A 15,639-nucleotide genomic window follows, 5' to 3' on the forward strand; every position below is an offset into this window, starting at 1 on the left:
CATTATTTTAAAATCATCTTAATTGTCACTCATGCTTGTCTTAAATGGCATAATTACAGCTTGACATACTTTACACAATGAAGTGCACTGAACTCTATTGTTTTTTTTCCAATTGTTTTCAGGGTGGCTGCCCGAGCATTGCTTTTTGAAAATGCCTCCACCCAACAGTCTGCTCCAGTTGGAAGGTGATAAAAAATTACAACCCCAAACAAGAGTTTGACCTAATCGATCCCACGCTTATCTCCTTAAATCTGCGATTACAAAGCATATTTTTGTTGTCTTTACAGAGATGCCAAGGCAATGTATTCCTGTGAGGCAGAGCACAGTCATGAGCTCAGCTTCCCACAGGGGGCACACTTCTCAAACGGTGAGCAGAAAAAGCGCAAACACATAAGCACATTTAACTGTCTGCTTGTAAGCCGACTTTCGCTTTACAGCAAAAGTGTTCGGATTCAAGATTGCAAATGATTCGTTGAAAGGCTGATCGGAAGTGTAAATACTGTACACACAGAGGGGGTAATTTGCCTGACTTGTGCTGACAGCAAAGAGCAGGAACTTGGTGAATTTCCAGTGTTGAAATGGAAAGTTTTTGCTCTTAGCGCGACACTCCCATATACATTATGGACATCCAAACAGTGCCAAGATTTTTTTTATTGCCTCCTGCTTGTTTCCATTAAGAGATGACTTGGCCCACAAACAGTCTAGGCAGGTCACTGTAACCTAGTAATGAAAGGCACCAGTGCCGGTTTCCTCTTAGCACAGCCAGCAGAGCCAAATGCAAAAACGTCAACAAATGCTCCCCACAATTTACTAGCAGGCAGACTTTTATTGTTCTCCATTTTCTCTACATCTTAATTCAGCACATCTCTGCTAGATTGTATTTACCAGACATTTTACAGCTGTTTCCCTTTGTTTTGGTGAATCTCCGCAATAATTTAGTTTAGTTTTAATGGTTTAAACTGTTTGCGTTTCTTTCACGATGGCTAAAATTCAAATACTTCATGGGGACTGAATCTGAAGAGCAGACTAGCCCAGAGCCCTCCTCAATCTAATATTCAATAATTCTTGTAAATTATGCAGTCAAATATAGGCTCAGTGATTCAAATCAGCTTATTCCAGATCAGAAGTCTGAATCTGTTTTTTCACTGGCTCGGTATGTTTTTCTCTCTTCTGTCCTGTAGTCTACCCCTCTGTTGAACCAGGCTGGCTCCAAGCAACATACGAGGGAAAAACAGGTTTAATCCCAGAGAATTATGTTGTCTTCCTCTGACAGGTGGTAAACTTTGCATCTTTTCATGGTATCCATGGAAAACAAATCACACAATGTGCTTAAATCTCCCTATTATTATACTAATGCATATTATGCATTTTTAGCAGTTATCAAGCAGGTTAATAATTGCTTAAACAGTGCGACAAGTCCAAAGATATACCTCCCTTACTGTAATGACTATTGTGTGCTTCTGGAGAATGGACATTATTGTTAGATTTAACTATGTTGCCTGCTGGCTGCACTGAGTGACAGCGTTCACTTACAAAATCACCAAACAATATCATATCCCATTTCACACATTTTATTCTCAGAAAAATATCATATTTTAACTTCCCATTATATTAGCAAAACATATTCATCAAGAAGTTAATGAAAATCTGCTGTCTCATAAACATTTGTATTGACTGTAATTTAACAAGCTGTGATTTAAAATGAGAAGATCTATTTGAATCTAATAGAAAAAAAAAATGTATAATGGGTTTGCACCTTAATTTTCATGTTTTTGTACTCTGATCATTGCTCATCCACTGAATCTCCTCACTGCTGCAGTGCACTTTCTGGTTCAGTAGCTACACGGTACTGTAATGTACATTAAAGTTTGTAAGTCTTTTTCTCTGTAATTCCACATCAAAAGATATTTACTTCTAATGACATTATTATTTTTATTATTACTATACACTGCTCACAATGATATATATCACATGTTTGTTTTATAATGTTACAAATGAATGTTACGAGAAGTGTCCTTGATACACCGGCGTACTGGTAATGACAACTAGACAAGCATAGCGTTAACAAATAAAGTTCTATTTCTGTCACAGCATTTTTCTAAAGAAATGTTTCTAATTACATAAAAAGTTAACTTCATTGATACCGTTTAAGAAAAGCATAAAAGAAAAATTAACAACAAGGTCACTTTGAAGTAAAGGGTTCTCTGGCTAGCCAAATTGTTTCTGGGAGTGCATTTTTAGTTTCGCTGTTGCCAAGATCAGGATGTTCTTTTCTTTTCCTTTTACATGTTAGGAATGCAAAGCGGCCTTGAACAGCGATGCCGGACTTGTACTCCCTTAGAGTCTGAATTTGCAGGGGCAAGTTATATCATTGAAATGATATTCATATCCCAAATATGTAACATTTGGCATCCTTTTATATACTGGAAGTTTGATGCCTTGGAGACATCTACTGTATCCTGACAGTGCATAAACATGTCTATAAATAAACTTAAGCATGATAGACCAGTTGTCCAAATTTCTTTGCTATAGTTAGTGAGTGGAGATAAAGCTTTGTAGCAGTAAAGTTCTCCTCAAGTGTTCTTCCTATCCATAAAGACATGACAATAAATTTTATTTTATTTTTTACATTTGGACCCTTTAATCTTGTCAAGCCAGTAATGTTTTACTTCAAATTTGTCGCATTTCCTGGCCAAAGAACTCAGAAGTTGCGATAACTCAGGAGAAAATGTGGTTATTTTCCTGAATGGTCTGGATTTCTTAACAGTGCAACATTAATGGTAATAAACATGTTTGCAGTTGTCACTTGCATCGCATTAAGATCCCATTATTTACATGTACATTTATGTTGATGCAGATATGGATGTAAATTAAAGCTGGTGAGCTAAGTTTTGTTAAGAAAATATGGCTCATAGGTCACTTTTCGTTCTTATAAATATTTTAAACAAAGTTATTTTAAAGGTTTCACCTTCCTTAAGTAGGTATGGTGAGTTACTATGCTGGTATCCTGTATTGATTAGCCTAAGTCACAAATTTCAATTTATTCTGCACCTTTCCTTGAACAATGTTAGCATTTTTGTATTTATTTTTTATTTGTTTTGAATACAAAAATATCTCTAATGGTTTTCTTAAAACCTACTATGTTCAAAGCAAGTTTTATACACAACTTGTAGGAATGGAAATGGTGGATACACCTGAATAAAACATAGGAACTTTATTGATTGATGCCTCTAAATGTATAATTTTCAAGATATGTCTCTGCTAAAAACATTTTAAGAAACCTGGTTTTCCTGTTTAACCTCAAGCAAATTAGAGGCATTTTGGCAAAATGAAGGCTCTGAAGAATCCAGTAACAATGGGATGAGTAATCCAGACACAAGCTGTCTTCACAGAGCTGCAGTATCTGTGTTGGCAATGTCATTTGCTGTGGAATAAGAGGGGCCTCACCATGCCAGCAAGGACCTTGGGAAGCTGGGAGGCAATGACCTCTGACATCATCTCTGGAAACTCCACTTTCATGGCATCTGCCTGGATGAAGGTACTCAAACAGAACAGGTTGATCTTCTTTACTATCTGTTAAAAAAGAAACATCAATTTGTGTCTTGGTAGTTGTTAAAGTGGCAAAAATATATATACGGTTATACTGAGCTCTGTGGGGGAGCCTACATCATGAATGGCATCCATGAGTTTGGTGAGGTGGTAGAATCGCTGGGAACTTGCCACGATGCCCTTCTCCTTCATTTGAATAGCCTTGGTCAGCTCCCGGATGTAGTTTTGTCTCATTTCATCAAATGCTGCCTGACTTTTTAATCCTTCAAGAGGCACTAAGTGCAGAGAAGATATTTGCATATTTAAAATTGCACTAAACATTTCAAAACGGTATTGTTAGAAGAAGTAAAGAAATACTGGGGAGATGTTATGCAAGTACCAGCCAGCAATGATTTTAAAGGTAAATGCCGTTAGTAAAACTAGGATTGATAGCAGTTGCTACATAAATCTTGTCAAGATGCACACTGCTTTTATAAAAATGTCTTTATTGTGCAGTGCAGCTGTAACTGATCATAGCTTAGTTTGTAAGTCTCCTTAACAGCGTAAAATAGGGCCGTGCGATATGACCAAAATCTCTGATTCAGTTTATTTTGAAAAGTCTCAACGGGATCTTGAGCTTTATTGTGAAAGTTTTAGGTCGAAATAACGACAACGCATAAAAACAAGCGCTTGTCTGTCTGTAGTGTGGTTATATTAAATATAAGAGAAAGAGAGAACTTTAAGAAATTAATATAGCCACTACAGTGACCATCAAAATAATGAAAAAATATTGCCGTAAACAGTTTATTTTGTGACACCACGAAACAAACGATAGCGTAAAATGCAACGATAGACGTTTTTATATCGTCATTCCGATATATATGGTTATATCGAACAGCCCTAGCATAACAGTCTTACCTGTGTTGAGCAATATTATGGCTTTCATGCAAAGAAACTCTTCGCGTGTAACTTGAAGATTTGCAAACTCCTGAGGAATAAACTGTATCGCTAGACAGAGGTCGTAAATTGGAGATCTCCTCATTTGCTCCCTAATGGACAAAAGCACAAAATGGTTTACGTCTCTGGATAACCAGTAGACTCTTTCTCTACTGAAATCACTAACTTATGGATAAAAGAGTTCATGAATCATCACCAACCGAAAGCCATCTTCAATTGCCGATGACTGTGGTTACTTACTGGCTAAGAACCAGATCAGGTGCAAAGTACAAATGTTCACCGGTGACATTCTGAAAGGAGCGCCACCCAAGAGAGAACACCATCATGTTCATCCACGAGTACTGGATGAGTGTCATCTGATCATTGATGTGTAGATTACGAAAACCTAAAAAAAAGAAAAAGAAGAACATTTCATTCATAACATTTCTTCTCGTATATATATGGTTTTCCAGTAACAGTAACATTTTTGTCTCAGTAGGTGTTTACAGTCATGTTAAACTATATTAAAATTTCCTGTCAAACACTTGACTCGGTGACAATATTCAAGGCATTACAAAGTCTTCTATCTTGGCGTTTAGGACTTTAGACTTCCAACAAGGCCCGCCACTAGATCCCCATGACAACAACTGTGATGGCCCTGAGATGCAGAAAGCTGTTACCTGGGAGAGATTTTGACCACTTCACAATCCACATCAGCTGTTTCTCACACAGCCTGTTGAGACTGGTGAGCAGAAGATGGGGAGCATCAGCCTGGGAGCTGTCATGACCAGAGTACACCACCTCTGGTTCGATGTTTTCAAGGATGTTGAGCATTTGTTGGGAGACTTGTAGCTCATGAATGCCTGGTATGTAAGACATGGGAGTCAAGGCTTGGCTGTCACCGGGCATGGTCATGTGGGACCGGAACATCAGGGATGGGGTCAAACCTGTGTCTTTCAAGGCCCCAAAGCGCTTCAGTTTCCTCCCTGTGACGTGAACATAAGTTCTGGTTTGATCTAATGGGAAACCACTAAATTCGTGCCAATAAGACATTTGAAAGAGTAAAATATCCTGAGGGGTTTTTTGTTGTTTTTTTGAGTCATGATTTTCTTTTTAATCTAAACATGCAGAATATTCTCTTTGGTTTTAATCATGGTTTCTTGGGACTACATGATAAATAAAACCAAATGATACCTCCAAGCATCATTCCTGCTTGATAGCACTTTCGAAGGCGACACGCAGGGCAATTTTTTCTCCGAATTTTGTCCACAATGCAGTCATTCCGCCCAGCACAGAGATAGCTGTGATGGCCTGTTGAATGAATAGGTACAGACAATGCAAAACATTTTTAGCAGTTCTCCATTCCAAATATGTAGGAAACGGGAGAGGTCTTTAATAAGAAGAGAATGTGTTGAAGAGTTCTTGACTATTAGCATGAATACTCTACTCCACGCTGAGGCAGCACTCTGGCAGAAAATTAGATAGAGGCAAGGCTGTGAGGACAGAGTGACATGGCCACGGTGAGACATAGTGGCTCTAATATATCTCACATTGAAAGATAACAGGAGAAAAAAAAAACTCCAAGTGGAAGAACAGGATGTACACTAGTAACTGTGATACTGTTGCTAATAACCTTTAACAACTACCACAAAAGGTCATTATTAGGAGTAAAGCAGTGAAAACTATATATATATATATATATATATATATATATATATATATATATATATATATATATATATATATATATATGATTCATACACACACACGCACACACATACACACACACACACACTGTGGTTATTTTGACATTTGTTAAAGATTTTCTTTGCTCACCTTCAACCGCTCTTTTAAAAAATACTTTACAGCTCCCACACGTTAAGACTCCATAGTGGCAGCCAGATGCCTCATCACTACAGATCATACACAGTCTCTGGGGTGGCATACTGGGGGGGAAAGTAAATATATGTGAAGAGAAAAAATATTCAGACAAAGACTACTGAGCGCTGTGGACTCCGCACTAGATAAAATATTTTTTGTTACATTCAGAAATACCTAGAAAACCGTTAGTCGTTGTAAAATGATAAAGTATGTGTTGACAGTTGTGTAATTAATTAGGCTACTCTTTGATCCTCGAGTTACACGTGCCAACATTCACACCTATCCAAACTGTGTTAAAAGTTTTGCGACACTGTTATGATTAATATAATTAAGATTCTGTCGGCAGTTATCACGCTGAGTAGTAGTTACCCGGGGAATGTGGAGAAAGGAGCTGGGTTCCTCTGAGGAAGAGTCTGGGTCTGGTTCTGCATCACATTGTAGCCACTAGTTCTGAACGGGTCCTCGTTTACCCCCGCCGACTGTCCCCAATACTGGGTCTCACCTGGAGATGCTTGCATCTGCCAACGAGGAACATCAGTCTTATATATCGACAATTGCCCAGCTGTTTGCGCGTTGGGATCGAAACTTGTCGATTCACCTTTGCTAAGCCCTAAGTGCTGCTTCCTGTCGGTGTCAGAACAGGTATCGAGAGCGGAAATCTCGAGTGATGGATCAAAGTTGTGACAGGGGATGTCCATAATCACAGAAGGCTCCTTTTCATCTTTGATGAACTTGCAAGCCCCGGAGGTAGAGGGGAGACCTGCGCCTGGTAAACTTTCGGATGCGGCCACGTTTGTCCTCTGAAGTTTAACAAAATCCTCCCACGGAACACCATCACATTTAAGATAGTCTCTGTTACGGTCATAAAAATGTTTTGCTCCAAGTGAAGGATCGACTGTGTTACAGTCTTTAAAAACTGCGCAGTCAGGGCTTGAATTAAGACCTTGGATCAGTGTGTTAACGTTTCCAAAATTACGCACAGAGGACATGCAATTTAGAAACCGTGAATCGGCCGGCAATTTTGTATTCGACCTACTGTATCCAGCTTCAATCACGTCACTTAGGCTTGTTTCGGTGGAATCAGCGACCGAAGTACTGTTGGTGCCCATCTTCCCGTTTGTTTTATTCTCCATTTTGTGAACCTCTAAGCGCACAACAGAGAGTGGAGGGCGCTCGGAGGTTGGAAGGTGTATGATAAGCTGTGATTTGGTAACCTTCCTGTAGTCCTCCTCCCCGTGGAAAAAGGCAGTCACTTGTCTTTCTTTCACACGAGGTCTATTCCATTAATATATATCTATATTTTTTCACTTCACAAATAAAATGAAGTTTTGGCCAATGTTGATGAGAGCGCAACTACGACCCCCAGTCGATAATCTCGGCAGATTTATAAGCATAACCTTGTGCTGGTAGTAGTCATCTTTAAAAGTCACATCGATTGTTTTTATTCTTGTTTCACATATTCGTAGTATTCCTCATTCTGACTATAACGGTCCTCCAAAGGTTGCCAGGGGAAGAATCCAAGACAAGACATCTATGTGGTTGCACTGCGCTCACACCAGACTTAAACAATAGACCAAAGAGGAGAATCAACAGTGCATCACTTCAATGCCAATGGTCTTTTGTCTCCGCCCTACAGTTCATGAATCAAGTAAAATATGGGGAAGGCATTATTACCAAAGGAGAAAGTACTATAAACTCTTATCGCCATCGGAAAGACGAAGATAAACCCCAGTAACTCGCAAAATGGATAATCATTTTCAACATCACCCTTGTGATTTCTGCTAAATCACAAACTTTTGTCTGTTTTATAAGTTTTCTTCAAAGGAATATTTTTTATAACTTTAATTGACTGTTTCCTTTTTCATATTTAATAGATTTCATAGTGCTCGGAAACTAACCCTGCGTTTAAGCATCATCATTTTACTGTAGACAGATGAATATATAAAAAGACTTTGATAAAGTGAAGACTATCACCCATGTGGCCATCTAATGGCTACTGTTTATAAAATTGCCCTTTACCTTGAATTACTTTTTTGTTTTATCTTTAGCCTCAACCTTGTTAGATATTATAGAGGGTTTTATTTTTAAAGGAAATGTGAATGTTGCTGATGCATGTCGTTATTATTCACACAACGACCTTGGCCCCTATCTCCTGCGTCATGTTTTTGACAACATCAGAAACAATTCTCATGCTGTAATTGTTCTTCATATCTCCATAATGTGTTCTTTAATGTGCTGCAATGGCCTAGTTTTCTCACAAGTTTTTAAACTTTAAATATAGCTCCCATTGACCACCAACAGGCTTCGAAAAATCCTCTCATTTAATCAAATTTCGAATATTTCAGACACATGGGTAAATTTCCTCGGGATGTTAATGTTATAGATTCTTCTGGTGGTAATTGTATCAGTTTCGCTGTTTTATAACAGCCATGTCATAAAACTTCGTGTAAATGCTTCACAGCTGCATTATTCGCAGGCTTGGCAGTTAAAGCCTGTTTGTAGCTTTTAGTCTTTCTGCCTCACTATATGGAGGCGAGCTGGATGTCTACATGACAGGTCACACTGTTCTCAGATATTTTGCCTAACACCAAGCACGAGAGAGCACAACAGCATGTGGTGCAATGATTTTAAAAACGCATAATCTCTCATGGGATGAAGATAACCCGCAGTAACTTTAATAACATTAAATAAACATTATACTCGGGTAATTAATATTTTTGACAAAGAACAACATTTAAGAAAAAAGTTTTATAGAGTTTTGAACATCAAGCCTGGAGTTGTATTGATTAACTGAAGTTACATTAAAGAAAAAGTAACTACTTTCCTCCAGCTACACTGAGCGCAGTTATCAGAAAGAAGCTTAATTGAGTGTTGCGACTGAGACAATCAAACATATCTTTCTGTTTTATCTGAACCGCTTTCTGGTTTTCAGCACCAGGTGAATTACCTCCAAAACAAATCATGCAGATGACAGCAGTCAACTCAGAACTGTAGCCTAGTCAAAGCAACAGGAAAAGTTACATTACAGTTCCTTTATTGTAGCAATAAGCAAACTGTTCAGACACAGGCACGGAAAAAAAATCAAAAGACAAACAAATTAATAAGTTTACACAATGGAGAAAATGGAGGAATTTTTTTTATAATGAATACAAAATATGTAGTTTTATCAGCTAAGTTGTGTCTGAAAGTTGTGTGTTAAGTCTGTGTCACAGAAACATTCGGCCTTGACTGAATCCCTCATTAATGAGAACGATGGAGTGTGTCCAGTAAATACATTTCTAATCTTTATTGTTTTTAAGAAACCATATCCAGTGTATGCTTCTGCTCTTCTTTCTGCTTCGCATGCATTACTTCTTCCAGCTGCCTCATGAGCTCTGTTAGTGTCTTCTTATCGTGCTTCTCCCTTTCCAGGAGCTCAAAGCGAAGACTGGAGATGTCATGTTTGATCTCTTTCAGTTCACCTGAGGAACAGCAAGTGAAAAGGATAAAATTGTGTTTTTTATGTGATCCTAGCATGAAAAGTAGCTCAGAAGAACTTACCTTCATTCACTTCATTGTTATCTTTATCCCTCTGTGCTTTTAAGATGTATCTTTTAATGAGACAATTCATTATTTTCTGTAATAAAGTAACAAAGTCATGATTATAGTTTTATTCTGCTCTGCTAATTATTTCCCTCACACAAGACACAATTTGGACTATTTGGACTGACATGTTATGGGTCCTTATGTGTATATACAGCAAATTTATTTTATGCCTTATACTGTTTCATAGGTATGATTCCATAGATGACACCAAAATAAATGACAAACTTTGCACTTTTTATGTGCACTTGTTTATGTATGCAAAACCTTTATCAGGAAAGACAATTTACTGAAAGCTCCTTTATTAAGCAGTTATTGGAGATTTAAAAAAGCTTTACTTGATGACGGGTTGGACAAAGAGATGTTTCCCCAGCCAGATCGTCCTGTCGTCTTAACTAAGCCAAAAACAACCAAAAGAAGAAGGTGTTAACATAGGTACTTACAACCCCAAGCTGTACCTATTAATGTGACAAAAGAAGGCCCTGAGGCCCGCTGAGATGATATATATTCCAACTAGTACATTCAACAAAATTGAAAATTCCTTGATTAAAATGTTGTTTCATCAAACGACACTGGTGGTGCCTCACATTGTTAAGCTCCATCTCATTGCGTGATTTTTTTGTGTGTCTGCCGGGAGGTACATTCCAGATGAAATCCTTTATACTCAGCAATAGACAAGATACTGATTTTGGGCAGGGCACAAGATTGAAGGGCACAGGCAGTGTGCCACTATGGTCAAAGTAAGAGAACCAGAGTTTAGCTCTTGCAAATTTCCACTCGACATCTGCATCATCCTGCAGCAAAAAAAAACAAAAACAAAAAAGATGGAAATTTAAAACGCTGATAAATTTGGCAATCGGGCTTAAGATATAGTACCAGTCAAATCAGTTCTAAATTAGAAATATCAGTGATGAAGTTGTACCTCAATTTCTTGGAAAGAGCTGTTAAACATAGCAATGAGCATATTCAGCAAGACGACCACCATGATGATGTTGTACACCCCGTACAGAACGTAGCCTACATTCTCAATGAACTTATGGTTGATGTCAATCACCACTGATTTCACTTCTGACAGCCCAAAGATGGCCCAAAATAATGTTTTAAAACTCTCTTCAAGCCTGGAGTAATACAGAAATCAGAATTTAGTATAGTTCAACCATTGTGCCATATTTATTAGACACGTTTTGTGTGTAAAGGAAACATTTGATCATATTTTTCTAAAAACGGCGTTTTTGAAGTCGTTTGACACTTACGTTGTAAAGGCATCGTTGTGTTTGGCTCCAAGGTAGTATGAGTACAGATTGAACATTCCTACCATGAAAGCCACAAACACTGTTACGAACACCACCATGAATTTAAATATGTCTTTCACCGTCCTTCCCAGAGAGATCTGCAAAGGCCCGAAGCGCTCGTTGGCGGGCAAGATGTACGCAATGCGGGAGAAACTAAGCACAACGGCAATTGCGTAAAGGCCTTCGGAAATAAGCTGCGGGTCTGAGGGCATCCAGTGGATTCGAGCTAGGAAAAAAGAGAGAGAGAGAGATGCTGCATGTAAGAACAGGTTTTATGATCTAAACTTTGTGTCTGTTAATATTATTACTTGTGTTAAGATTTATAAATCAAATACCAATAAAGATCATTTTTCATTTTAATGATGAATTTTAAAAAATTAATTGGGCTATGAAGATAACACCTAAAAGTTTGTTTGTCTCTTTGTCCAGTGCAACATTAGAACAAAATTAAAATCTAAGACCAGCAACCTTTTATTTTAACAATGTAAACAAATATTGAATCCTTACCCATAATACCAATAACACTTGAATTTTTTTGGTCTACACTTACCAAGCTGGAAATACTGTATTTCAAAGGGCAACGTCATGTTGGACAGGCTAGTATGGTGCTTGTCAATATAACACTGGGCTGAATATGCATGCCAAAAAGCCATTAATCTGGCAGTGAAAGACGTCATAAAAATGGTGAGGATGCTAAAGTCTAGAAGGTTCCAGGGTTCTGATATGTACTCCCGGATGTCCTGGGACCAAATGTTGTTACATTCTTCCCAGATCTTCCCTGTGGAGAAAAAAAAAAGTGATTGGCAGTCCCATTTTTGCTCTCTTATATGAAATAGTGTAATAAAATCTTATCATGTACAAACAGTATTACTAAGATTTGGATAGTATTTACATCACATAGGAATTTTTATTGCTGTTACTGGTAAATCATGTTTGACATGGCTTCAAAGTCTGGTCTGTAGTTTGAGATTTTCTTGGTGAATGTGGGCAATTTGTATCATAGCAGATGTGTGAAGATTAATAAATCTTGAATGATTTTGATGTTTTTACCCTGACATGCACAGCAGTGTAATATTATGAGGACCCTGACTAAAATAATGAGAAATCCATAAGTATATTGGTGAGGGACAAAGTGTGTTTACGCTTATGACCTATGACCCAAGATATGATGAGAATTTCCATCCAGGTGAAGGGCGTGGTCTTCATACGAAAAAGCTGTGAAGGGTAATCATGGATGGTCATGTTGGGCAGCAGTGAAGTTCCCTCAAAGCGGTCTGCTGCATTCAGGACCAGTAGGCAAAGAAATATCATGAAGGAAGCTGCATGCGCCACAAACTTCAGGAAAGGGCTGCCCATAAGTTTCCCAAACTGAAGCGAGAGACAACAAACAGAACAAAACCTAAAATCACTTTTTTTTTTTTACATATTTCAGTGATATATTTTATACATCAAAAGATACATGGCAGTGCTTAAGCCAGTCATAAAAACTGAAACATTGATGATGAGAAAAACTTCACAGGAAACTAAAAAAGTCAGCGCAATCCTACATTACAGCTTTGTTAACTTAGTGTTACCAGAATTTGGCAATTTAAAGTTCAGCAGGCATAATGCAACATTTGTATGGCAGGTTATTAGGTTATGTGCAACTTTTTTTGTAAACTAACCTTACTTGATGGTGCTATCCAGTAAATAAAAGCCAGTATAGGCAACCCAAGAGCTACACCGAGAACAAGAAGAATCTTAACTGCTGTTGTTTGCTGGTGGAGTCGAGATAGGTTTTCATACCAGATGGAAAGGAGTTGCTGTTGGCAGTTTGGATGTGCCACAAACTGCCTCATTTGAGTTTAAAGGTATGTGTTTTTTGCGTGTGTGCATGTGTGTGTTCATGCAAGACAAAGACAGACAGACAGAGACAGGAAGAGAAAAGGATTACTTTACACACTTTACATATTCAAACATGAGGTTGATGAAGGATGCAAGATTGATTTTAAAAAAAAAGTTAAAGAGTGCTCATGTGCTTACCTTCTTAACCTCATATTTTATTGCAAGTTTTAACCTAATCAGGTTTTGTCTGTTCGTGGTGTCTGAGCTACGATATGATTCTTTGTCCCCATTTAAAATAGCCTCCACTTCCTCTGTGTTTCGACACAAATCCAGGAGCCCCACCACAAAGTCTTTACACTGCATTGACAGGTTCTTATAATCATTCTGTAACAGAGAACAGCAGCATATGCACTGTGAATGAGTGAAGCACATAAACAGACTGGCAAAAACATCAATATGCATCCTGAGTGAACACTGTAATTACTGTACCTTGAACTCTTTCTCGGTGTTGGCCAGAACTGCAAGCTCATTGCTCAGTTCCAGCGCTGCCATCACAGGATCTTCACTGGAGAGACAGAGATATGCCGGGCTGGCTAGACCTTTATATGCATTGATGCGGGACTGTGAATGGCTGAAAGAGTCATGCCTCCGCTGCTCACTACAGGTCTTGCACTGACAGTAGTAGTCATGGGGTCTTTCTATCCTGGCTCCCTTAAGAAGAAGTATATGCACTATTTCATACTCTTGGCACTGGCAAGCCAGAATGATGGGAGTGATGTCATGAGAGAACCGTGTCCCATCCTCATCATAGGAGAAAAAGTCATCATGCATCTCTGCCTGGCTGGGGCTGTTAGTCAGCCTTTGACTGTCTGCAAAAGCCTCGTGGTTCAGTATGGCCTCTACTATGCGAATGTAACCTTTACTGATGGCTAACAGCAAAGCATCTCCTATTCTGGCGAGGTCTTTCTTCTTTAGAAGAAGTCTGGTAAGTTCTAGATGCTCATTGGCAACAGCCAGCTGCAGTGCATTCTGTCCCATGTAGTTGACACAGTTAACATTGAGCTCTGGCAGCTCTTCCAACATCCGCCTCACTTCAGGGATATTGCCATATTCTGCAGCTTCTAAAAAAACTTCCTCCTTCATAGAAAGGCAAGAGGAAGAGTGAGGATGAAATGGGTAACCGGCCCCCCAAAAAGCTTGTCTCCGGGGTTTGACCACAATTTGTCTTAGCATCGTGGCTTTCTCTTCATTGCTCCATCTAAAAACAGGTAAGTGTATTTAGTCATATGATCTTTAACACAGGGTTACAATCACATTTTAGGTTTGTAAAATTATTTCTGTAAGACAAAATAGAACTACCTTTTCAGCTGGTAATCCCTCCTTTGCTAAGGTAAGATTAATAATTTCTCTCGAGGAAGATAAACAAATATTCTATTGCTTTAAAGGATAATTTTTACCTTATATCACAAAAAGGGCTGGACAATGAGACAGCAGTGATCCAACCAGTGACTGAACAACAGTGTGCACAGTGGGTCTCTGCTGATTTATAACTCACACTAAATGTGTGACACCACCCACAGATTCATCATCTGCTCTCCTTCATTTCATGGGAGGACACTGACCATTCAGCCTCTGCTGGATTCACATGTCTTTTTAATTTAGTTACTGTTGAATAATCCAAAATAGACTATACATAACACCACTTGCTGATCATGGAAAACTTAGAACGTGTTACGTCTTAACCACAGACATTAAGCTGAGGTCATACCTGATGACAGTGACTATTTTTATTGCTAATTAAATCGCCATTTTTAAAAGAGAAAATCAACTTTCTGCTCACTAATTACATTTGAATAACAAGGTTATCTGAGGAGCCAATTGCTTCAGCACAAATAACCACCATGATGACAGAAGTTGACGATGTCCAGTGTATTCAGTCATAATTAGTGACATTAGTAACAAGATTTTAAGTAACTGAGCAATCCGTTAAATGCATGCAATACATGCAGAATTTGTTCTGATAGAGGGGCAGATCGTTTATATTTGCGAATACAATATAAACTGAATATGTATCCTGCTGTTAGGCCAGGGAAGGTGAAAAAATCCTTATTTAAACCGAAGTGGTTTAAATAAGGATTTAATAAGTGAAGATCAAAATAATATTTGAAACATATTTTCTGGTGAACTTTGTTTCCCTTCCTATATCATCTAAAGAGCTAGATGGAGAAAACAAATGAAATGAAAGATTTCTGTAGCATCGTAAAAGTAGCAATAACATCGATATTATGGAAATATAACAATATCATTATCTGTCATATATATATATATATATATATATATATATATATATATATATATATATATATATATATATATATGTAGAGAGAGAGAGATTTAAAGGGAAAAAAACACGCGCTTCACTAACCTTGGGAAATACTGCTCCATCAGATGATTTATTAATTGTTTAATCTTTATGACCCAAATCTGCTTCGGTCATCGAGCTCATCCTGTAGCCTCTGGACCTTCTGTCAGAGTGGCTCTAACCCTGCGTCCAGTGTTGACTCTTGAAGCTTACAGTGCTGCATTTGCACGCCCA

The 15,639-nt window shown here is 38.2% G+C and overlaps 3 protein-coding genes across 11 annotated transcripts in view; 1 reads left to right on the plus strand and 2 right to left on the minus strand.

Annotated features, from left to right (window-relative positions):
• Nucleotides 1-3,153, plus strand: part of arhgap42b (Rho GTPase activating protein 42b) — a 79,783-nt gene extending 76,630 nt beyond the window's left edge. For all 6 annotated transcript variants that reach the window (XM_082502508.1, XM_082502509.1, XM_082502510.1 and 3 more), the window contains 3 exons: nt 123-185; nt 288-367; nt 1,182-3,153. In XM_082502508.1, the coding sequence (XP_082358634.1) occupies nt 123-185; nt 288-367; nt 1,182-1,270 (232 nt within the window). In that variant the 3' untranslated portion in view covers nt 1,271-3,153. The remainder of the gene's footprint in view (nt 1-122; nt 186-287; nt 368-1,181) is intronic.
• Nucleotides 1,311-7,950, minus strand: pgr (progesterone receptor). Its single transcript, XM_082502514.1, has 8 exons — nt 6,715-7,950; nt 6,301-6,410; nt 5,659-5,775; nt 5,145-5,450; nt 4,726-4,870; nt 4,447-4,577; nt 3,667-3,824; nt 1,311-3,573 (listed from the first exon to the last, which is right to left on the minus strand). Exons 1-8 carry the CDS (start codon nt 7,476-7,478, stop codon nt 3,418-3,420), a joined length of 1,887 nt encoding a protein of 628 aa, XP_082358640.1. The 5' UTR covers nt 7,479-7,950; the 3' UTR covers nt 1,311-3,417.
• Nucleotides 7,951-9,616: 1,666 nt separating this feature from the next.
• On the minus strand, nt 9,617-15,620 carry trpc6b (transient receptor potential cation channel, subfamily C, member 6b). Of its 4 annotated transcripts, none has more exons than XM_082503263.1 (12): nt 15,469-15,620; nt 13,533-14,301; nt 13,242-13,427; nt 12,884-13,048; nt 12,371-12,587; nt 11,770-11,997; nt 11,181-11,445; nt 10,850-11,045; nt 10,515-10,721; nt 10,266-10,322; nt 9,886-9,961; nt 9,617-9,806 (listed from the first exon to the last, which is right to left on the minus strand). In XM_082503263.1, exons 1-12 carry the CDS (start codon nt 15,486-15,488, stop codon nt 9,640-9,642), a joined length of 2,553 nt encoding a protein of 850 aa, XP_082359389.1. In that variant the 5' UTR covers nt 15,489-15,620; the 3' UTR covers nt 9,617-9,639. The 4 variants fall into 4 exon arrangements, with proteins under 4 accessions (XP_082359389.1, XP_082359388.1, XP_082359391.1 ...); XM_082503262.1 differs by having other exon boundaries at nt 12,362-12,587; XM_082503265.1 differs by lacking the exon at nt 15,469-15,620 and adding an exon at nt 14,501-14,758 and having other exon boundaries at nt 12,362-12,587.
• Between the last annotated feature and the right edge of the window lie 19 nt (nt 15,621-15,639).

The sequence above is a fragment of the Aulonocara stuartgranti genome, assembly GCF_965226115.1.
Source record: "Aulonocara stuartgranti genome assembly, chromosome: 14".
NCBI classification, from domain to species: Eukaryota; Metazoa; Chordata; class Actinopteri; order Cichliformes; family Cichlidae; genus Aulonocara; species Aulonocara stuartgranti.

Excerpts from the sequence above, each read along its gene's own strand:
- pgr (XM_082502514.1), bottom strand. The coding sequence starts at position 7,478 with ATGGAGAATAAAACAAACGGGAAGATGGGCACCAACAGTACTTCGGTC. Across the intron at positions 4,871-5,144 it reads GTGGTCAAAATCTCTCCCAG|GTTTTCGTAATCTACACATC; the intron begins GTAACAGCTTTC and ends TCTTTTTTTTAG. Across the intron at positions 3,574-3,666 it reads TCATGGATGCCATTCATGAT|ATAGTAAAGAAGATCAACCT; the intron begins GTAGGCTCCCCC and ends CTTTTTTAACAG.
- trpc6b (XM_082503262.1), bottom strand. The coding sequence starts at position 15,488 with ATGGAGCAGTATTTCCCAAG. Across the intron at positions 11,446-11,769 it reads AATACAGTATTTCCAGCTTG|CTCGAATCCACTGGATGCCC; the intron begins GTAAGTGTAGAC and ends CTTTTTTCCTAG. Across the intron at positions 9,962-10,265 it reads TTTGTCCAACCCGTCATCAA|AAAATAATGAATTGTCTCAT; the intron begins GTAAAGCTTTTT and ends ACTTTATTACAG.